This window comes from Arvicola amphibius, chromosome 1 (genome assembly GCF_903992535.2).
Source record: "Arvicola amphibius chromosome 1, mArvAmp1.2, whole genome shotgun sequence".
Classification (NCBI taxonomy): domain Eukaryota; kingdom Metazoa; phylum Chordata; class Mammalia; order Rodentia; family Cricetidae; genus Arvicola; species Arvicola amphibius.
The window spans coordinates 30,724,217-30,746,367 of record NC_052047.1 but is presented as its reverse complement, the minus strand read 5'-3'; the positions used below and the strand labels follow the sequence as shown (position 1 = coordinate 30,746,367).

Here is a 22,151-nt window from a genome sequence, read left to right as displayed (position 1 = left end):
ATGTGCCTGTACTGTAATATACTGCTAAATACCATAAACCTCAGTGTGGGACCAGATCTTCTCAGTCTGGGCATAGCTGTTCCGGTAAAAGCGTATTTCATATCTATATGACTGGGCGTGGGGGTAAGGAGAGGGAGATGTCTGCTGGTTGAAAACAGGTAGGCGTGGAGAACAACGGGGTGGGAGGGTACGTAAGAGAACCAGAAGCCCCAAGCCTGCTCAAAAATTTCCAAAATAAACTTTCGCATGCACTCAGCGCAGAAGTCCCGCAGACAGGGCCCTGTGGCAGACTCCAGCCCTGTGCCACAAAAGTCAGTGATGGAAGACTCCCAGCATGAGCAGGACCCACAGACACCAGCCTGCACATCTTCGGCTCCCGGACAGCCAGAAGGGGGCCTCAGCACAGACTCTATACTCCAGTAAACTCCCCGAGTGACTTCGGCAGCATCCACGCTGTGACCTCATCAACTTCTGTAACAGGTGTTTCTGGACAGCTCACCCGCGGAACCCCTGGTCCACCCTAGAGACACGTAGGACACCGGAGGAACCTCGGCGGCTGTCGATGGGCGGAGAATGCTCCTCCACCACCCGACCAGGGGGCGCGGCTCGCTCCGCTGCCACACCCCGCCACTCTCATTGGCTGAGGCTGCCACGGGGGAGGAGACATCGCACACTCTCCGCGGACTCGGACGCTTAGTCTTGGGTCCCGGGGCACAGGTGTGTGAGAAACTACGCCGGCGCCGAGGAAGCCCGGTCCCCAGGCCATGGGGGGTCAGCTGAGGCTGCCGCCCGGAGAGCCCTGCCGAGAAGGTGAGCGTCAGCCCCGGTGGCGGGGGAGTGGGGATACCTGCACTTAGGTAGCTGGGAGCCCAGATGCGGGGTCTGAGATAAATACAACCAGACCGGAGGAAATGTGCGGATTCTTAACACGGTTCCCTAGTCATTCAGTGTCCCCGCCGTTCAGTCGGCTGTCCCACCAACCGGACAGTAAGTGCTGAGCTGTGCCCACCACAATCCAGGCTCCGTGGGAAAGCCCAAATGGGAGCAGGAGAGACCCGACGCCCACTTGGTCTCGGGGCGGGCCCGTGCCATTACGTAGTAATGAATGTGTGGCGGGGAAATTCGGGATGCTAAGGGCAAAATCCCAGTTGGATCGAGGAGGAAGTTTCCTCTGACTCAGCCTCAATTCCAGAGTCCGTGATCCACGCCACCTGCTGGGCAGAGGGCGTGCCGGGGAACCCGCGGGCCTCCCACGCTCCGCCCTTCGTGGCTGCGCCTGGGTCCCCCTGAGACGTCGCTCAGTACAGCCGGGAGGGCGCTAGGCGTGGCTGCTCTGCCTTCGGAATGAAACTTCTCCCACCGAGCTAAGAATATGACTTGCGGAGCAGTCCCTTGAGTAGGGAAACTACTCAAACAGGGAACTGGGCGTGCCCTTTTGTAAATTCTTCCAGCGGACCACGCTGGGATTTACGGCCCTCACCTTGCCCTGTAAAATCCCTGGTCCTTGCCCTCTGCCAGATGTTCAGGCCATCCACTGGCTTCCTTCGGTCTCAACACAGAATGCGAGAGTGAACTGGGACGGAAGCAGGGAAAGGAGTAGGGCAGTCTTGGGAAGTGTGCATTGCAAATGAAGTGATCATTTTTTACAGCGTCCGGGCAAAGGCCATTTCTAATCTACTTGCCAGCGACTCAAAAAGAAAGAGGGCGGAGAGCTGTCAAGTAAAAACCTCACCTTTCAGAAGTTTGTGGCAACATCTTTCGTGTCGTTTCCTCTTGGCTTCTCCGGTGTATAGCTTACTAGAGGAACAGAAAGAAAAGGAAGAGGAGAGAGAAGGGAGGAAGAGAGGGAGGAAGGCATCAAAACACAGCTAGTAAGAAATGGGAGGGATATGTAAAAGAAAATGTCGCTACAATTCACAAACTCTCCTCAAATTGACATTGGTGGTCTCTAAGGCAGCTGTATCTAGAGTTACTTCCTAGACAGCCATGTTGGAGTTAATCCCTTTCTAAATAATTCTGAAGCCACTAAGTCATTTCGGCTCTAATGCACCCTGCCCTTGTTTGTTCAGGGATCTGTAAGTTGATTGCACCCATCCATTTGACCTCTGGATATTTTTCCTGCTTTACTCGTGCATTTAGTAACACGAAATATTGGGGCTCTGTTTCACCCCTGTGATTAATTGTGCAGGAAGTTGCTGGGGAAGTCGGGAGAGGTTCATCCCTGTTTTCAGTAGGAGGCAGAGACTAAGCTTCAACCTGAGTCCTTTTTCTTTATCTCTAAAGTGGCAAGAAATCGCGTTGTTGGCAGTCACAGTAGGTGCTGGTGTAATAACACAGGAAACCCACAGGGCAGTGCCTGATGGGGACTTAGACAGAGTCTGCTTCTCGCTGATTCCTCTGAGGTGATGACCAAGAGTTCTGTGAGCCAAGCACTGGGCCTAGGTCCTAAGAAAATTTGTCACCAGTCTGGCTCTGACTCTAGAAGGCTTAAGCAGTTTCCTACCCTAGTGACAGGTAGTTACCAAGAAGCAAATGACCTGATAATGGCCCTAGGATGGTGGCAAAATCTAAGAGATAAGGCCCTGACAGCTGGCACTTGGGGGTGATGGTAGGGGTGGTGGGGTGTGTGTGTGGGGTCTTCAGACTGGGTGGCCCAGATCCGTTAGAGAAAGTGTTTGTCTAGCTGAGACCAAATGAGGCTCCAATCATGGAGTCTGAATATAAAGTAGTTCCATTAGATGCCCACAAAGAAAAACTTACTTTGGTTTCAATTTTTTAAACCATGACTTAATACTTCAAAAGACCTTATAACCCCAAGTTATCTCGAAAAGAAAGTATTTTTTCAGTACTGTTTGCAGGTGTCCTAACAGAACTCAGATCAAGTTGAACAGCCAGTAGGGCTTTATTAACAGTGGACATGTGGTCTCATGAAAACAGAATGTGAAAACTACAGCCATCACCTGGGACACCCCAACTGCAGAAGCATCCTCTGTCAGGGACTGTGGAGGTGACCTTATGATGGCCTAGAGGGAACACTTGTCAACCAGAAGGACATTTATAACTTCTCATCTCAGAGGCGCTCTTAACTGACTTGGGGTTGGAAACACAAACTTCAGACAGAGAGGAATCTGGGGTTTTCAAAGTTTTCTTTCATGGAGTGAGCTAGACAAAAGAGGAAAAGTTCTGTGATGGTGTTTAGAGTTGATGCTTCCTGTCTCCCTGGCCTGAATATCTTTGGTTTCAAGAAGAGGGGACCAGGAGCTAGTGAGATAGCTCAGTGGTCAGGCCTATTGAGGGCTCTTTCAGAGGCCACAAGTTTGGCTGCAGCATCTCCAAGGCAATTCACACTCAGCTGCAACTCCAGTTCCAGGGAATCTAACCCCCTCTTCTGACCTCTGCAGCCACCATGCATGAATGTAGTGCACAGACAGACATGCAAGCAAAACACATATATCCCTGAGATAAAAATAACTTTAAAAAAATTTAAGAATTGGCAACTGAGGAATTGACTCTTTGAGAACTGGCCATGCCTTCCTCGTCTATTTCCATATTGATGGATAACTGTGTAATCTTGAAATATTGAAACATTCATAGAAAACGTATATTCGTTCGCTCTCGTGCATAACTAAATTCCGTAGTTCTGTTCTCCATCTTACAGATATGAACTGGAGAAATTAATACGGCTTCAGAGTGAGTGTCCAAACTAAGCATGGGATTATTTGGGCCTATATTTCGCTTGAAAGTGCATGCAGTACATTGAGCAGTGGGACCTTCCTGGATTCACGTTTCAGCCCTTATTCCAATGTGGCAGGATTGAGGAATGGGGCCTGTGGGAGATAACTGGTCATAAGGGCCGAGGCCTTCATGCAGGAGATTATAGCCTGAGTGTTCCTCATTTAAATGTTTAGGATCAGAAGTATTTCAGATGTTTGGGATTGGAAAAATATTTACGTAACCATAATGAGATATCTTGGGCATGGGACCCAAGTCTGAGTAATAAATTCACACACATTTCATATAAAAATTATACATGTTTTCTGAAGGTAATTTTATACAATATTTTTAAATAAGTTTTTAGATAAAACTGAGTTTCCTGGTGTGGAATTTTCCACTAATGTCCTATTTATTAGTGCTCTAAAGCTTGGCGTTTTGTAGTGTCTGGGATTTTGGGCCTATAGAGCCTGAAATCTTCCCCTATAGGGAAGAGCAGGCTGTCACCAAGGGCCCAACCATGAGGCAGGCTGACTTCAGACCTCCAGTCTCCAGAGATGTGGGAAATAATTCCTGTTTAGAGGTCAACATAGTCGCTGCTTGGTTATTCCAGCTGGAACTAACACACAGTGCCCTACCCACTCCATGGCCCCTGAGACCTGATGTGATTTTAGAATTTCAATACGTCACTCTTTCAAAAAAATAATACACGTGACAGGAGTTTCTCAAAATCCATCATATGATCAGATCTTATTAAGACAATTTGATTTTTTTTGTATAAAGTATAACTGCTTATCAAATGCTCAGAAAGAAATTTTCTCCGTATCTTAATAAGAAAACTAAGACAAGGGTTTTTTCTAAGTCATAAAGATTTTGTAAATGGCAAAATTAAGCACTACTTAAAAACAAAATAAAACTCTCCACTAAAAGTTGTTCAGAAAACAATGATGTCCGTTATTGAGCCTAATATTTAGTATGAACTATAAATGATTGCTTTTAAAATGCTCAATATGTGTGCAAGGTTACTGGGATGCCCCTTGTGCTCCTTTCCTGCTTTTCATTGCGAATTGTGTGCTCATTTATTCATTCTTGGTGTTTCTGAGGCGGGGTCTCACTACACACGATGTGGATCAGGCTGGCCTTGAATTTAGAGATTCACCTGCCTCTGCCCCTGAGCCCTGAGATTAAAGGCGCGTACTACCGCACCTGGGTGTCTCCCCGCCCCTGTGGTCCCGCGGCCCCTAAGAGGATTCAACTCTTAGCAGTTGGGTGACCTTTCTTACTGGTGGTGGAGTACGGGATCGTAGCAGCTCATTATGGAAATCTCCGGGCCAGCATTCCTGTGACACCGCCCTTCCCTTCCGCAGGCCACTCAGGTCGAGAAGACCGAGGCTTCCGCAGGCCACTCAGGTCGTGAAGACAGAGGCTTCACACCTGTGGCAGCTTCTCACCTCCATTTTGAAGCATTTTGTGTTGCTGCTTCTGCTGCTTTGTTTTTCGTTACACTTTCTTTGTTTTTGAAGTGCTTGGGGGTTAAACCCCAGGCCTCCCCATGCCAGACAAGCGTGTGCTTCTGAGCTGCTCCCTCGTCTCTCAGTTCTGTTTTGTTAATTGAAATAGTGGGCATCTTACTCAGCTGCATGAGAATTCACACGTACATCTGTCTGCTGTGAAGTGATGCCCAAATCTGTGCAGTTATTTCTCATTCTGCTCCAAATTTGTTCTAATTTATTTCTAACCCCCATTCTGTTCCAAATTAGTCTAAATGGTTTCTCCTTCCTGTTCTGCCTTCCCCATTTATTCTGGTTTGCTTGCACTTTGGTTAAAATCGTCGGCTCTGTGGGAGCCACAGCTGGTTGGCCTGTCCCGTTGACCTACCTCACCAGTTCACAGTGAAACTGACTACCCGTGAACAAATACATAGCTAGCCCGGCGTCTTGGGTGGTGTGGGCTCAACAGTTGCTTGGTTGAGCAAATCCATAACTGTGTGGATATGCAAATGTTATAACAATGTAGGCTGCGAGAAGGGTGATTGATTGGGGGTGTTAACTAGGGGGCTTTGCTGAGAGGGAATTGAAAGTTTCTTTGATTGGAACTGCAGAGAATGGCTGTCTAAGGAAGTGTGTTGTGTGGGGGGGTATACTGAGCTAGCGTTCTGACACTGAGCTGTGCCCACAAACCTAGGAGGAGGCATTTCAGTGCCAAGAAGCAGGGGCTATGTGTTCCAGCTCTCTGTAATGGGCTGAATAGTAGCCTCTACAAAAGCTGTAAGGCGAGGAGGAACTAGCCTAAGACAACTCCAGAGGAGTTGGATATAGTGAGGGTCAACAGAGGAAGCGGAGCACAAGTCTGTAGACTACAGGGCAGGGCGCTTGCACTTTCTGAACGAAAATGAGAGTTTGTGTAGAGTTCTGGAAAGAAGACAGAAGATCGACAGGGTGCGGCCTTCTTTGCCACCAGCTCAGTTCACCGGATCTTGCCCCAACTGCCCTGAGACCACATCTTGTTGCATCTCCCCCCTGTCACCCTGCTGACTGCACAGTCCTCTTACCCCCAGACACCCTTCTGTCTCCAGTTTTGGCTTTTTTAGATAGCAGAGAAGTCTCCTGCCTTATCCTGTTTCCAGAATACACACATGTATGCACCTTCACTGCTTTCCTTGACATTTAAGCATATTGCACAGTTCCTTTCTCTATCCTTCCCCGTTAGGAAACAAGAGAGTGAGAATTTTTTTACATTCACAACTATACCCCAATCTTCTAAACGATTTGGGGCAGCCAAAAGTCCGGACAAATGGAAGTATAACTTGTGCTGTTTGAGGAACGAGTGAGGGGGGAAATGATGCAGTACAGGGTCAGAGGCCAGTAAGCTCCAGAGCATATGAGGTTTTAAAGTCAAGGCTTGGGAGCAATTGAGGCAATCGGGATGGAAAACGACGCTCCAGTCCGTGAGATCGAGGAAGGGAGGTGCAACCTGGCCGACAGTGGCTCGAGTCTGCAGAGTGAATGTGGTGGGCAGAAAGACTTCCTTCAGATTTTCTACGCCAAAGAGATGGGTAGCTGTACTCTATTCCTGCCAATATGTCTGTGAGGGTGGGCTAGACTGGGTTCCTGCCTCAGGCCGTGTATTTGCCTGAGACTGGTTCTCAGGTCTTTCTGTGTTTTCTTCCTGAGTGGGACTCAGGCTGAAAGGCCAGCAGCAGCTTTGAGAATTCCAGATGTGCAAGAGTCAACTCAGGCTAAGGATGTTGCTCATATGGTGGAGTATTTATCAGGTATACACGCAACCCTGGGCTTGATCTCAAACTCCACATGAACTAGGTGTGACGGTGCATGCCTGTAATCCCACCATTTGGGTATAGGAGAAGCAGAAGTCCAAAATCACTCTTGCTAACGTAGCAAGTTCAAAGCCAGCCTGGACTGTATGAGACCTCTGAGGGAGGAAGAGATAGTGAGAGATTTTATGAGCAAGCTGAAGCTTGGATTCATATCACTTCTGGTGACCCTTCAGTATCAGTGCAGAAATAGTCAACCGAGAGAATCAGTTTATAAAGAGGAATAATACATTTGGGCTCATAATTTTGGAAGTTCCAGTCTGGGACATTTAATTGCATTGCTTTGGAGCTGTAGTAAGGCAGCCGGTCACAGTGGAGCCTGTATCAGGCCTAAACGGCCCACCTCATCATGGGGCTGGGGTGGGGGGACCTGAAAGGCGTGCCAAAATAGGGCACACCTCCAATGATTCAAAGACCCCCTGCCCACTAGGGCCCACCTCTTGGCGGTGTCACTATCTCCCAATAGTACTGCCCTGGGCATGAGGCTTTTCCCGGACATTTACCATCCAAACTACATCAGAGGAAGAGCCATCAGCCGACACTGGGAGGCTGGCTAATCAACACAGGACACTAGAGGTGAGACGATGCTTTCTGCGACCTGGGGATGCATTGCTTTGGTTCTCAAGTTGAAATGCAGCTCTACCCAACCACACACTTCCTAGACGTCAGATAGCCTGCCATAAACTGGACAGTTAAATGATTCTCTATAGGCATATAAAGTTTTGAGAGATGAAAGCATTTCATCTTTGTGTGAACATTAAGATTTTACTGACTTAACTAATCTGTTACGTTTATGATTTTTCTGAAATAAAAAGGTTGACTCGGGTTGCTTAGCTGCACCCTTTGCAGTTACAGATCTTTGGCACTATAGCAAGGAAGTCACCATTTTAAGGAGAGAAATGTTTAAAGAGAGTCCCAGGGTAGATGCCACCTATAAGGAGTAATATTTTATCTCTTAAGTTGTGTGGTTGGTTCATTGACATAGTTCAAGCATTATTAATTTACAAATGACACATATCTCCTATTTTTCACTTAATATTTTAAGAAATAACATCAAAGAAGTTGAGCGATTGAGCAAGCTGTCTGGTGTCACTTTCAAAGTGACTGACAGTGTCTATTACAATTTTTAAATGACTATTGTAGACTTTCAGTGTTGGATAAAGTCTAGATTCAACTCCTTGAATTCAACTTGGCTTCCTGGGATCTTGAGACGCCCACTCTGATTAGAGATAGCTTTGAAACTTCTAAAGTCCCCCAGGGTCTCTACCCACACAGAATGCCCCACCCATTTCATCCCTGTGCGCTGGGTACCACCACACCCTCATTCTTGCTCCTCCTTCAGTCCCAGCCTCTGCGGGCTTCCCTCCCTGAACACACTCCCAAAGCATAAAGTGATTGAAGTTCTAAGGTCAGTAACCAGGCAAGACTTTTATTATTTCTCCTGTCACAAACCCCCAGGCCTCACCTCTGCCCCTTATGCAGAGAAGTTGGAAAATACAACTGAGATTATTTCATTCCCTTGGCGCCACTGTCCCCACACCCCCTAAAGAGGAGGAAATGTTTTTGCTCCATCAGCTGCTTAGAAGGCATATTGTGTTTCTGGAATGAGGTCCGCCCACCCCGATTTCGTAGATGAAGTTCTGGAATGGTTATGTTAGCTGCCTGTGAAGGACAGGAATGCACTGGGAAGTTAAGTTCAATGTTTTCTCAGGAATGAATGGAATCAGAACTAGCAAAAACACTCCTGGGCTCTCTTTTTATTTGTTTGTTGTTGGTTGTTCCTTTGGTTGACTGCTTTTGTTTGTTTGGTTTTGTTTTTTGTTTGTTTTTGTTTGCTATCTCCTCTTGTAATCCAGGCTGGCCTCAAAATTGTGAGCTGAACTCCCAAGTGCCTGAATTACACGAGAGTGCCTCCACACTGGCTCACGTCTTGGGTTTGATGAGATGCCCACTGGAAGAGCAGGGAGTCCTGGCTACTGGAAACATTTGCAGTTGTTCTTTTAGAGCAATGTTCTAGAACATTTCTCAGTGTAATTTTTTCCTAGAAATCCCTTAAATAATGTAATTTTCCTTAAAATATTTAAAAGTTTTGATTCAGAACATGTTTGAGTGAAAAACTATTAGAAGTTTCTTATGTTGTATAAAATATTTCTGTTTCATATTTTAGGGTTTAGCCTAAAAATTCCGATGCATGATGGGTCTGGTCCAGTGGGTTTACATTCTTACTTGGGTCTTATTCTTTATAAAACCTATTGATGTTTAATTCATTTTTTGCCACAATATTCTGTTTATTCAGGAGCAAGTCAATTAGTTAAACTGAAAAATGATTTTCTTTGGGCAAAGCGGCATGCAAAATTAAAGTTTAATGTATTTTCTGGAATGCACAGTTCCTAGCCCACAAATGGGTCAGCTAAATTTCCTATAATAGGGTAGTTTATAAGCCAGTGGCATTGCCATAACCTTCTTTACACCCCTGTACATAAGCCCTTCTTTCTGAGAGCCAGCCTGATCATGAGAAGGCGTGCAGTGGATGGGGTGGGCTGGGCTGTGGTGAACTGTGGCGCATAAGTCACGTCTACGCAAGCACTCACATTTCCAAGAGGCTGCTTCCTTACTGGAACCAAGACCCACGTGCTCCCAATTGACAGAGGATCCTGGACTTCCATGGGAAATCTCTCATTTTTAAATCACTTTAAGAATGTGTGCAAGCTAAATTGAAAGTGTGTATAGGGCTGAGCAGTGATAGCGCATTACCTTTAATCCCAGCACTAGGCAGGCAGAAGCAGGTGGATCTCTGGGGTGGAGGCCAGCCTGGTCTAGAGAGTGAGTTCCAGGACGGCCAGGACTAAACAGAGAAACCTTGTCTCGAAAGAAAAAAGGGAGAAGAAGAGGAGGAGGAAGAGGAGGAGGAGGAGGAGGAGGAAGAGGAGGAGGAAAAACTGTCTTTGACCTGTGGACCACCTCTTAGGGAGTTCCCTGCTTCCATCCACTCTTTTGTGGAAAGGAATAAGCCTTTACTCAGCTCCCTTGCATTTTTAACATCTCTTCCTCTCTCTTTTACCAGGTTACGTGCTGTCTTTGGTCTGTCCGAACTCTTCCCAGGCTTCCTGTGAGATCACAAATGTGTCACAGCTGCTGCCTTATCCTGCCCTCTACGCGGACCTGAACTTCACGCTAACCAATGTCAGCGTTTCAGCAAACATAGAAAACAAATACAGTCTGTATGCCGGCTTGGCACTGGCCATCAGCTCCAGCATTTTTATCGGCTCAAGTTTCATACTCAAGAAGAAGGGTCTCTTGCAACTCGCCAGCAAGGGCATTACTAGAGCAGGTAAGAAACGTGTTCAACAGGCAAAGGCTTCACTCGAGTTCCTGAAATAGAGCACGTTCCTGTCTACCCCAGGAGCTTTTCCCTTTTCCTAAAACTCTCTTCCCCCTGCCCTTTGTCTAGCTGACTGATGGCTCTGAATTCTGCCATGGTCCACCTCCCTAGACTGGCCTCCTTCACCACCCTCCCTCAATGTCTGTCATTGAACCACACAGTTCCCTTCATTGCCTCTAAGATATTGGATGTATTGTTTATTTCAGTCATCAGGTTTACTTGTTTATTGATAGTAGACTCCTAAATCATGCACTCAACAGTGTTTACCACCCACCAAATATTTGTGGAATCAATCAATAGTGATACAGTTATACTACTATTTATTTATAGCGATATTTCAGATGCCAAGTAGCCTGTTTGATTGCATTAGCCACACATTCATATTCATTTTTATGAACTATAATAGCACAAGAAACTTAGATATTTTTCCTGGGTCAATATGGAAAAATAAATGATTATAAGTTACGTAAACAAGTTTCTGAAGGGGTAGTGAGAGAGGAACTTTGGTCCATCAAAAAAAAAATTCTATATTTTGGTCTTAAAACAATTTGGTGCTGGAATTAAAACAAATAGTAAGGGATTGTTGAAGATGTCCAAGTAGAACAGATTACATGTAGCCACTAATACATACTTTTTAAAAGTAGTTTTTCAGACCCATGAATAATAATGAATTATTCAACTAAAAATATTGAGACAACTTTGGAAAAAGTAGAGGGGAAAATGTGAGAGTTTGCCATTCTGCAAAATACACTCCAGGTTCTATGAACTTGAAATAATTTTTAACTCCCAAAAAAGTCTTATTAAGTATGAATCTATTCTGTATAAAGGAAGACTATATTCTACCTTTTTTGGGTATTATTTTCAAGACAGGGTTTCTCTGTGTAACAGTCTTGGCTGTCCTGGAACTTGCTTGAAAGACCAGGCTGGCCTCAAACTCACTGAGATCCACCTGCTTCTGCCTCCCAAGTGCTGGGATTAAAGGTGTGCACCACCACCACCAGGCAGAACACTGTTCTATGTAATTTGCGAGCTTCTCTGAATAGGTGGATAAAATAGGTCACACACAGACATCCTATTTGGAAATAACTTACTTGAAACTAAATGATCAGATGATGTAGGAGGCTATGAATATATGACACGGTGTTATAAAATTCCTAATATATAAAGAACAATTGCAGACAATAAGAAAATGCATACCCTAATGTCTTAGTTAGCTTTTTATTGCTGTGAAGAGACACCATGACCATGGCAACTCTTATAAAGAAAGCATTTAATTGGGGTGGCTGGCTTACAGTTTCAGAGGTTCATTATCATTGGGATGGGGAACACAGCAGCAAGCAGATGTGGTGCTGAAGCTGAGAGTGTTAAGGTCTTACAGGCAAAGGAAGTCAGTGGACAGTCACACTGAAGAAAGCTTGAACTAAAGAGACCTCAAAGCCCGCTCCCACAGTGACACACTTCCTCCAGGAAGGTCACACTCATTTCAACAAACCACATTTTAACAGTGCCACTCCCTTTGGGGGCCGTTTTCTTTCAAACCACCGCACCTGACGGAATAGGTCAGTCATTTAAGTCAAAAGCACAGAGAGGAGATGCAAAGCTCCAGTGTGATGAGGTGGTTCCTGTCTAGTCATTAGTAAATTCCATGAGGAGAAAATACTAAACAAGTAGGAATGATTTTTGCAAGATAATCTTTATTGCTTATAGATCCTCTTAGTTGAACAAATCATCGAGGCCAAAGTCAGGAAGTGTTAGAGCTGAGAAAATTCCCCTTTCTAACTTGTTAGCAGTGACTCAGGTCAGCCGTTGTGGTCATGGTGGGGTGAGTCCAGGCAGCTTCAGAAAAACCTTTGGGCCTTCCGTGTCTCCAGGTGAAGGAGAAGCAGAGCCCACCAGTCCAATGCTTGTTGTTCTTTAGCCGACTCGTACACAGTCTCAAAAGCTCCTGTATCCAATATCTTCTTCCCTCTAGGACCAGTGTCTCTTGCAAGTTATGGTTTGGGTTTTAATGTTAACCATGGCTGAAACAAAGAAATTCAGAATTTATAGCACCCATGCCTATATTGCCGACTGATATCGTTATTGAACCTGGTGATTAAGTAAAATTCCCCACAAGTCAAAGGAAATTTCTAGGGAGTCAAAGGTAACAGAAAACCCGAAAAGACCTTGGAAAGGACTGAGCAGGTGTCCTCAGAGTGGACAGCTGCTGAGGTAATCAGGAGGAGCCTTGCCTTCTGCAGCGTCCCTAACACCTCTCCTCGGGGGCAGTTCTGCCCTTATCTCCTGAGGTGAAGACCTGATTTTTGTTTTCTGTTTTTTTCCAGGGCAAGGTGGACATTCTTACCTCAAGGAATGGGTGTGGTGGGCAGGACTGCTATCGAGTAAGTATTAAAGCCAGGAGTTCTCAGACTCAGTTACCCTTCCCTCCTGCAGAGGATGGAACTGTCTGGAAGTGACTGGTGATGTCATACATGCCTTCTATTTAACTGGGTATTATATTGGTTGTTTTCACACCTCCTGCTCTGGCTAAAGAATGCTAAGGAAGAAATTAGTGTTTCCAGTATAATGTTTATTTTATTTTTTAAAACATTTTTTTTATTTTACATACCAATCCCAGTCCCCCCTTTTCCCCTCCTCCCGCTTCCCTTATCTTCCCCCCACCTACTCCTCAGAGAGGGTGAGGCCTCCCATGGGGAGACCCAATATTATATTTTATTACAAACTTCTCCTATTTCCTATGAGAATTAAGAAATATCTTCCCTCCTGTATCTTCTGAGCTCTTTTTTTGTTAATATTTATATGTTAAGTGTATGAGTGCTTTGCCTGCATGGCTGTCTGTGCACCTTATCCATGACAGGGCCAGAAGAGGGCATCGGATCTGCAGAACTGGGGTTACAGGTAACTGTGAGCATCCACATGGGTGCAGGAATTGAACCTAGGTCCTCTGGTGGGGCCTCTGGAAGAGCAGCCAGTACTCTTAACCTCTGAGCCATCGCTCCAGCTCTTTTTTCTGAGTTCTTAACTCAACTTGGTGGCTTATTTATTAATTTATTTTTTCACTCAAAAGTGTCCCTATTTTCCATGGCCAAGTGACTTATTTCAACATTTAAGAAACCCTGTTCTAAGAAAGAACTTGGGGGCTGGAGAGATGGCTCAACAGTAAAGATCACCCATGCTCATGCAGAGGACCCAGGTTTGAGTCCCAGCTCCCATGTGTCAGCCCACAGCTGTAACTCCGGTTCCAGGGGATCTGACACTTGACCCCCACAGGCCCCAGGTGGACAGACATACATCTGAGCAAACCCCTCATACATACAAAATAAAGAAAGCATTTTTTAATTTTTTCAAAAGAAACAGCTTGAGCACCTTTTGACTAACAAGGATGGAAGCTAAAAGGGATAATTAAAAAAATTAAATTTTGTAGTGCTCTTTCCATTTTTCAGGAGTGTTCATATCCGTTAGCTGAATAAAAGTTGACTGCTCTGCCCTGGGAAGGTTCCATTTGGTCTTATCTAAGTGATCCTCTAACTCTCTGTGTGTGTTTTACATGTATCTCCTCATCCTTCCCTCCCATTTTCAAACAAAAACATAGGGACTGGAGATATGCCTCACTGGTCAAGATCACTTGATACACATGCAGAGGACCTGGGTTCAGTTCCCAGCACTGTGGTGGCTCACAGCCATCTTCAATTTCAGTTCCAGGGTTTCTGAACATCTCTTCTAACCTCCATGGGCATTAGGCACCCACAAAATGTACATATATACATGCCTGCCAACACTCACAGGCATGAAACAAAACTAGATCTTAAAATGAAAATCTAAGGAGAAAATCGTATGGCTACATTTACAATATCATGTATACCAAGCAAAACAGCTTGTGATGGAATGGATGAGAACATGCATTAGAGGGGCTATCTCGTTATTAGCATATGAGATTAAGCTTTGCCTGGAAGGACATCTATAAAATAGGAACTATAAACAACATAAGGGCTTCAAAGGAAGCTGAGTAGTCTGAAAAGGCTGCCTTGGCTCTTTTAATGAGAGTGGTCTTCTAATTGCTCTGTAAATTTAGTGTACCAGGCTTTTTCTTTGGGAACACCAACCAGCTCCCAAATCATGACAAGGAGACTTAGTTTTGAATACTCAGCCTAGCTTAGTCTCATTTCTGGCTAGCTCTTTTAACTTAAATTAACCTGCTTCTCTTTATCTGCCTTTTGCCTCAGGGATTTTTGCTTTTCTTTATTCTATAAGTCTTTCTTTCCTTTTTACTCTATGGCTGGCTGAGTGGCTGGCACCTGGTGACTCCTCTCTCTCTCCTTCTCTTTTCTCCTCTTCTCCTGGTCCTCTTTTTTTCCAGCCCAGATAGCTCCTCCCATTTAGTCTCACTGCCTGTCCGCCTCACCTGTCCCTCTCTGCCTAGCTATTGGTGGTTCTGCTCTTTATTAGACCAATCAGGTGCCTTAGGCAGGCAAGGTGAAACAAATGAGACTCATCTTTACATAATTAAACATACATCCTTGCATCATTAAACAAATGCAGCATAAACGAATGTAACACTCCCTTACACAGTTTAAGTAATATTCCACAGCATAAACAAATGTAACACATCTAAAGATGTGTAAACATAGTTAAAGTAATTTCTACGACAATTTAGATTCTTTTTAATGATGTTCTAATGCTGGGTATTCCTGTAGGTTGGGTATGGTAGCAAAGCAGACAGAGAAAAGAGTATACACTGCTATTTTCTCTCTCCATATATGTTTGCTTGGCACAGCTGGACAGCGTGAAATACTGCAAATTCTGGGAAAGTGTCCCACTGTGGTCTCTGAGAATAAACTGGCTTCCACACAAAAGCCAGCTCTTGGGGGAATTCCCTTCACTCTGGACGTTATTTGCAACACACTACCTGGTGCGGATCTCAGGTTTCTCAGATGACATTACATTAGCCAGTTGGATCTTCTTGAGTTTCTGAGACATCATCGCTTTCTTATAGGTCATCTCCAATTCAGAGATTCCTGCCATGGACCTGTGGTGGGGGTTCCTCGGTATCTGCCACCCAGATACCAGATCCCTATAAGCCCTTCTCATTTTATAAGATGTCTGATGTTACTGCTGTGGCTAAATTGCAAATCTGCTCATTCTCAACTTACTCCAAAGCTCCCTCTACTGACTCCATTCGACTGACCAAATATGTTTTCAACATACAAGTAGCTGGTCTCAACTGAAAAGCATGTAAAATGTGCATCCATCCCTCAGCGTTGTTACGTTGTTGTCTGCTGGCGATTACAGTAGCTCTACATCCTATAATAGTGATCCTTTCCCACAGGCTGCAAGAAGTTTAAACCTTTGCTTTTGTAGGGCTTAGCATCTTTGAGACAGAGTCTGCTGCTATCATGAGTCGTTTGTTTATCTCTTCTGATGAAGATATTATCCCGCCCACTCATACTTCTGCTTGCTTTCCAGTGGGAGCTGGAGAGGCAGCGAACTTTGCGGCTTATGCCTTTGCACCTGCCACCTTGATCACCCCCTTGGGGGCTCTGAGTGTTCTCGTAAGGTAGGTGAACAACAGAGAACTTGGCTTCTGTGGCTAGTTCGCTGTTAGTAGGGCACTTAAACCATGAGAAGCATTCTGCTAAGAAATGCACACACACACACACATGCGCACACACACACACATGCACACACGCGCGCACACACACACACGCACACACGCACGCACGCACACACAATGCTATCTGAGCTCTTAAAGCACAGACAGCCTCAAATAATGTCTGGAACTCCTGAGAGTGTAGAGAGAAGCCATTTATAATATAGGCATAAAATATTATTTCTTGGGCTAAGAATTGCTTACATGCAAACGGCCTTGAGTTTGATCCCCAAGAAAGAAAAAAAAAACTAATCTTGCCTCTGAAAAAAAAATTTTTTGAGAAATCTACAAAAAGACAGCAAGAGACATAAGACATACATTGGCAAGTTGTTAACAAGCAAAATAAAAACAAAAAGAAAAGAGAGAGAGAAAAACCTGACAGGAGAGCTTGGCTTGGCTTACTACTATCAAGGTGATTATAAATTGTGTGTGTGTGTGTGTGTGCTGACAGAGTGAAGCCTAGCCAGAGGTTTTTGGTGTGGTTTATACCTCTCATCTGAGTAAACTGTGAAACTCCTTTGACTTTTTCCTGTTGCCATAGTGACTAAGAACAGCGGTTATCAGAGGGCTTCAAAGGCATCCATCATGTCTAAGCTACACTTCAGCTCTCACTAAAACCCCACCCCTGCCTGCCGGGTACCTGTGCTGGGTGCCCCGTGGCAGGATTTCCTGTCTTACAGTACATGGCGGTCCTAGTTGGATTTTTGTTTCTGTGATAAACTGTGTCACCAAAATGAGCTGGGGGAGGACAGGGTCAGTTCCTCTCTAGTCTGTCACTGAGGGAGGCCGGGGCTGGAGCTTAGGGTATGAGATGGAGCAGGAACCATGCAGAGACAGTGCTTGCTCGCTGGCTGGTTCCCTACGGGCTCCATCAGCGTGTTCTCTTATACAACTCGGGAACACCTGTCCAGGGTTGCAACACTCCTAGAGGGCTGGGCCCTCCCACGTCAATCATTAATCAAGAAATGCCCGCAGACCAGTCTGATGGAGGCAACTCCATAATTGAGGCTCCCTCTGCCCAGGTGACTCTAGTTTGTGCCAAGTTAACAAAACCAACCAGCACACGGGGCCTGACTTTTCTGAGTTGATCTGCATTGAGCTTCCGACCGACTTGTTTGATGACCTGTGAACTCTTTGTGTGCCTTGACTCCCATTTTGTTGTCTTTGTCTCTTTAGAATCTGTAAGTTATCAGTATCTAGTAGAAAACTTCTGGCTGGGCCTATATACTTCTCCTTTGTGTCTTCATAGAATTGAGAGAATTAAATAAACTAATGTGTTAGCTGTCTGAAGACTTGAGTTTTCGCTGGGACTGCAGTCCCACAAGTGACCACGAGGGGACAACTTTGAGAAAGCACCTTATTCCTAAATGCTCACAGTCTAGGGGTCAAATGGCACCATTTATTGAGAATGGTAAGAAAGGAGGCTGATGGGCAGAAGCCTCAGAGCACTGCTTGGTGTGGCAGCAGAGTGTCCTACTCTGGTATCTATGGTAGCGCCAACCTAGAGCACTTAGGAAGCAAATCATGGCAAGCCAGGCGTTGAGAGCATTGGATAGTCAGAAATACCCAGGCAGGAGTGGATGTGAGAAAGTGTTTCACTGTTTGACAATCTGTATGGTTGTACAGGTATGTGTTAGTTATGTATCAACTCTGAACAGGTACCTGCTAGCTAGGTATCTATCTTTCTATGCCCCCACCCCCGCACATGTGCGTGTGTGCGTGTGTGTGTGTGTGTGTGTGTGTGTGTGTGTGTGTAATGAGGGCCAAAGGACAGCCTCAAGGGTCATTCCTCAGGCACTGTGCACCTTTTTATGTTGAGACAAGGTCGCTTATCTGGAGCTTGACTAATAGGTCAACTGACCAGCAAGCCCCCAATCCTTTTGTCTCTACCTCCCCAGCACTGGGGGGTTTTTAAACTATGTACAACCACAATGGTTTGTTTGTTTGTTTGTGTTTCACAAGGGTCCCAGTTGTAAAACTCAGGTACTGATTCTTGTACCGCCGACACTACTGAACGGCCCATCTCCTCAGCCTAGGGTGTGTATCTTTGAAACATCAGGGTACAGCTTGACCATCCCTAATTCAAAACTCAAACCCAAAGTCATCCTAAATTGGAAATATTCTGAGCTTGCGTAGGATGCCTGCGTGAAAAGTTCCTTACCTGACCTCATGTGGCAGACTGCAGTCGAAACATGAGCGTATCACATATATTGTGTAAAATTTCCCTCCGGTCAGTCTGTCAAGTCTTCATGACGTACAGGTGAATCTTCTATTTAAGCTCAGGTTCCCTCCCTAAGAGTTCTCGTCCATGCAGACAAGCCACCTGCAAAACACCTGCTATGGAAGCATTTCAGGAGCTAAGCACTGCAGATAAGGGTGTTCTCTGTTGCCAGAGAGCTATAAAATACTTTCCACTGCAGTTACTTTACAAGGGATGGTTGGAAGCTAATTAAACTCTGTGGCAATGGGGAGAAAACAGGAGCATTCCATGCCTATGGCATCTCCTGAGCTGTAAAAGCAGGAGAATAGGGATCCTTAACCATCATTTCTGAGCTATCCATTTAAGGCCTTTCAGCGTCCCAGAGCATAGTCAGCTCCGTGGGGTGCAGTGAACACGCACCGTAGCATGACCTCTAAACTGCGGTGGAATCAAACGGCAATTGAACGGTGGTGATTTTGTTTCTCTCTCTCAACAGCGCCATATTGTCTTCCTACTTTTTAAACGAGCACTTGAACATTCATGGAAAAATAGGCTGTATATTGAGCATATTGGGGTCAACTGTGATGGTTATCCATGCCCCCCAAGAGGAAGAAGTCACTTCTTTGCACGAGATGGAAATAAAACTGAGGGATCCAGGTCAGTGATTCAGCCTTCACAACAAAGCAAAACCAAACAAAAAGGAAGAAATAAAACCCACTGACGTCACTTTCTTTTCATCATTTTCCTTCAAATGATGTCTGCATGCTTGCTTTTGGCCTGGCTTGGTTTGGTTTGATTGTGATAGGCCCTCGATCTATATCTATATCATCTATATCTATACCTATATATCTATACCTATATATCTATACCTATATATTTCTATCTCTATCTCTATATCTATATCACCTCTATCTCTATCTCTATCTATCTATATCTTCAAGGATAGTTTTGAATGTACAGTCCTCTTTGTCAGTCTCCTGAGTACTGACATTACCTATGCTCCACCATGTCCATCACCAAAGGAAACTTGTGTTGACACTGAAGATGCCCAACAAACCTGCCGCGGGTTGTAAGCCACAGTGAGATTTATTCATTATAACTTATTTAAGAAGGTAACAATTAGTTTGGTTTTGTTGTTGTGTTTTTTGATGTTGTTTATTTTTTATTTTGGTTTTTCGAGACAGGGTTTCTCTGTAGGTTTGGAGCCTTCCTGGACCTCGCTCTGTAGACCAGACTGGCCTCGAACTCACAGAGATCCTCCTGCCTCTGCCTCCTGAGTGCTGGGATTAAAGACGTGAGCCACTGCCTGACAGCAAAGAATTTCTAATGATCCCAAATTCATGCCCCTTCTTTCTTAAGTAAAGATATAAAATGCTACACCTGGCCAGTCTTGCAGTGATACTGTGGGGATTCAGATGATATGTTTGTGAGTTGCTCTATGAATCACTAAGGAGCCAAATGACATTTGTTTACTCTCACTTGTTAGAAATCCTGTGCTCTTAAATTGATGACGCGTGGTACCTCGAGAGGGTTTGGTCCTGTTAGCATCTCCTGAGTACGACTCTTTCTCCTCCTAACAGGGTTCGTTTCCTTTGCTCTGATCGTCTCTGTGATCTCCTTGGTGCTGATTGTGCTTGTGGCACCGAAGAAAGGACAGACTAATATCTTGGTCTATATCGCGATCTGCTCTTTGATCGGAGCCTTCTCAGTTTCTTCTGCCAAGGGCTTGGGAATCGCTGCCAAGGAGCTTTTAGAGTGGAAGCCTGTTTACAAGAACCCGCTAGTCTTCATCCTGTTGGCTGTGCTTATCCTCTCTGTGACGACACAGATTAACTATCTCAACAAAGCCCTGGACACTTTCAACACATCTCTGGTGACTCCCATTTATTACGTGTTCTTCACATCCATGGTGGTGACGTGTTCTGCCATCTTGTTCCAGGAGTGGTATGGCATGAAAGCCAGAGATGTCATTGGGACCCTGAGTGGATTCTTCACCATCATCAATGGCATCTTCCTTCTACATGCTTTTAAGAACACAGACATCACCTGGAGTGAGCTCACATCTACTGCTAAGATGGAAGTCCTTTCTCCAAATGGCCGTCAGAACAGTTATGTTTTATTAGAGAATGCAGATTCTGCAGCCTCGGGGTACGATGATGACGTCACTCTGTTTAGCAGGACTGATGACCGAAATCTCCATAAACTTTGAACTTCAACCTAGAAACCTGGAGAGAAACAACACTTACCTGTGGAAGGTCTGTTTGTATGTTTGCATATTTAACACTGTACAAACACTCTAGATGGGAGGCCAAGGAAAGAGAAAGACTTTCTTCTCACCATCAAACTGGAAAATCGAGTTCGATCTTCTTCTAGAAGGTTCATGTCTATTATGTTTTCACAACCACTGAAATAGTCCCTGCGCACAAAAGTAGTCAAAGACTTATATTTGTCTCTGGATAATTCCCTCTTTCACCCTTAGTAAGGAAATTATGAACAGTTTCTGAATTTTCAGAATGAACACAGTCTACTGTTGTTTTGCATTATGGATGCATTTTTCCTATTAAATTCATCTTGGCCACACTTTCCAATTCAGCTCATTAGTAAGTGTGTAGGAGAGAGAAATTTCTGAAAACAAAGTGTTAAGACCCCAGACATACTACAAAGTATCTTTTGCTCCTTACTGTTTTGCATTGGATTTCTCTGACTCACTCTAGATCCCTGCTCTTAGAATCTCTGGCGGGGGGTTACTGCTGAGTGTTAACTGCACTGTCTGCTTGTGGAAGCTGATAAGCCATGGGCATCCCATGAGTTGATACCTCAAGTCAAATGCATGTTTACTATCTATCCATCACTGCCTCCCTTTGTGTATCAGGTATATAAGCTGTGAACACAGTTTGTAGGAAATTTTCTTCTGAAGGGGTAGTGTGTTTGAAACTTGTATAATTCTTTACTGGTTTTCTTTTTTAGCTGTGAGAACTCTGCTGGGTCCTCTGGGGCATCTTCTTGGTGAGGACATCAGTCATCTCTCTTGACATCTTTTCTTGGGTTGTGGCAGTTCTCCATTCTAGTGATCTTAACTTTTAGATGTTTATTAAATGTCTCTTGTTACCTGACATCTTAGCTGTCAAGTTTTGCCCTTGGTATACTGTGCATGGGTCAAACGTTCCTGGAACACATGAATCAATGTGTCCTGGGTTGGAAAATGAACTTGTGTTGACATATATGCCCAGGAGAAAGACTGAGAGATTTAATGAGTTGTCATATGAGGAGAAACAATGAAATATTGGTGAAAAAAACTCTCTGGAAATTAAAACTTTATTGTAAATCAAACACCAAAACTGAACCTTTCTCAAGTAAGAAGATGATGCTTAAGGCAGAGGAAGCTGCTGGGTCCCTATATCCACTCTGTGTCATTGGAACTGCTTGCCCCGTACTCCACATTTGAATGTCTATACCTTGTCAGCACATGGACTGCTTATGATTTATTGGTCAATATCAATACTTATGTAAAGAAAACAGCTTTTTGTCATTTATAATTTCACTGTTAGGTCAATGATTGATGATTCTACTTTTAGCCCAGAGCAAACAATATTCATAAAACTCTTTAGATTTAGCTACAATGGAGTGAATTAACGCTTATTTCTAAAAACGGAGACTACTAATTCACGTACGTGGAAAGCCTCCTATATCATGCCCAGTAAAGAACAGGCACTTCACTAAAGCTGATTCTCACTGAACCCACATTCTAAGCCTCACAGTCTTCTCCCTAGAACGAAGAGGACCTCCAAGCACAAGATCTCATGAATCCCTGTCTTTCCTCAATTTTGGCAGCATTATTCACCATAGACATCAAGTGAAGGGGACCTCATCATTGTCT

General features: G+C 44.6%; 1 protein-coding gene across 1 annotated transcript; it reads left to right on the top strand.

Annotated features, from left to right (window-relative positions):
• The first annotated feature begins 707 nt into the window (after positions 1 to 707).
• On the top strand, positions 708 to 21,154 carry Nipal1 (NIPA like domain containing 1). The gene is made up of 6 exons (XM_038341988.1): positions 708 to 810; positions 10,110 to 10,376; positions 12,752 to 12,808; positions 15,891 to 15,981; positions 18,771 to 18,931; positions 19,855 to 21,154. The coding sequence occupies exons 1-6, from the start codon at positions 765 to 767 to the stop codon at positions 20,481 to 20,483; spliced, it is 1,251 nt and encodes a 416-aa protein (XP_038197916.1). The 5' UTR covers positions 708 to 764; the 3' UTR covers positions 20,484 to 21,154.
• Positions 21,155 to 22,151: the final 997 nt, after the last annotated feature.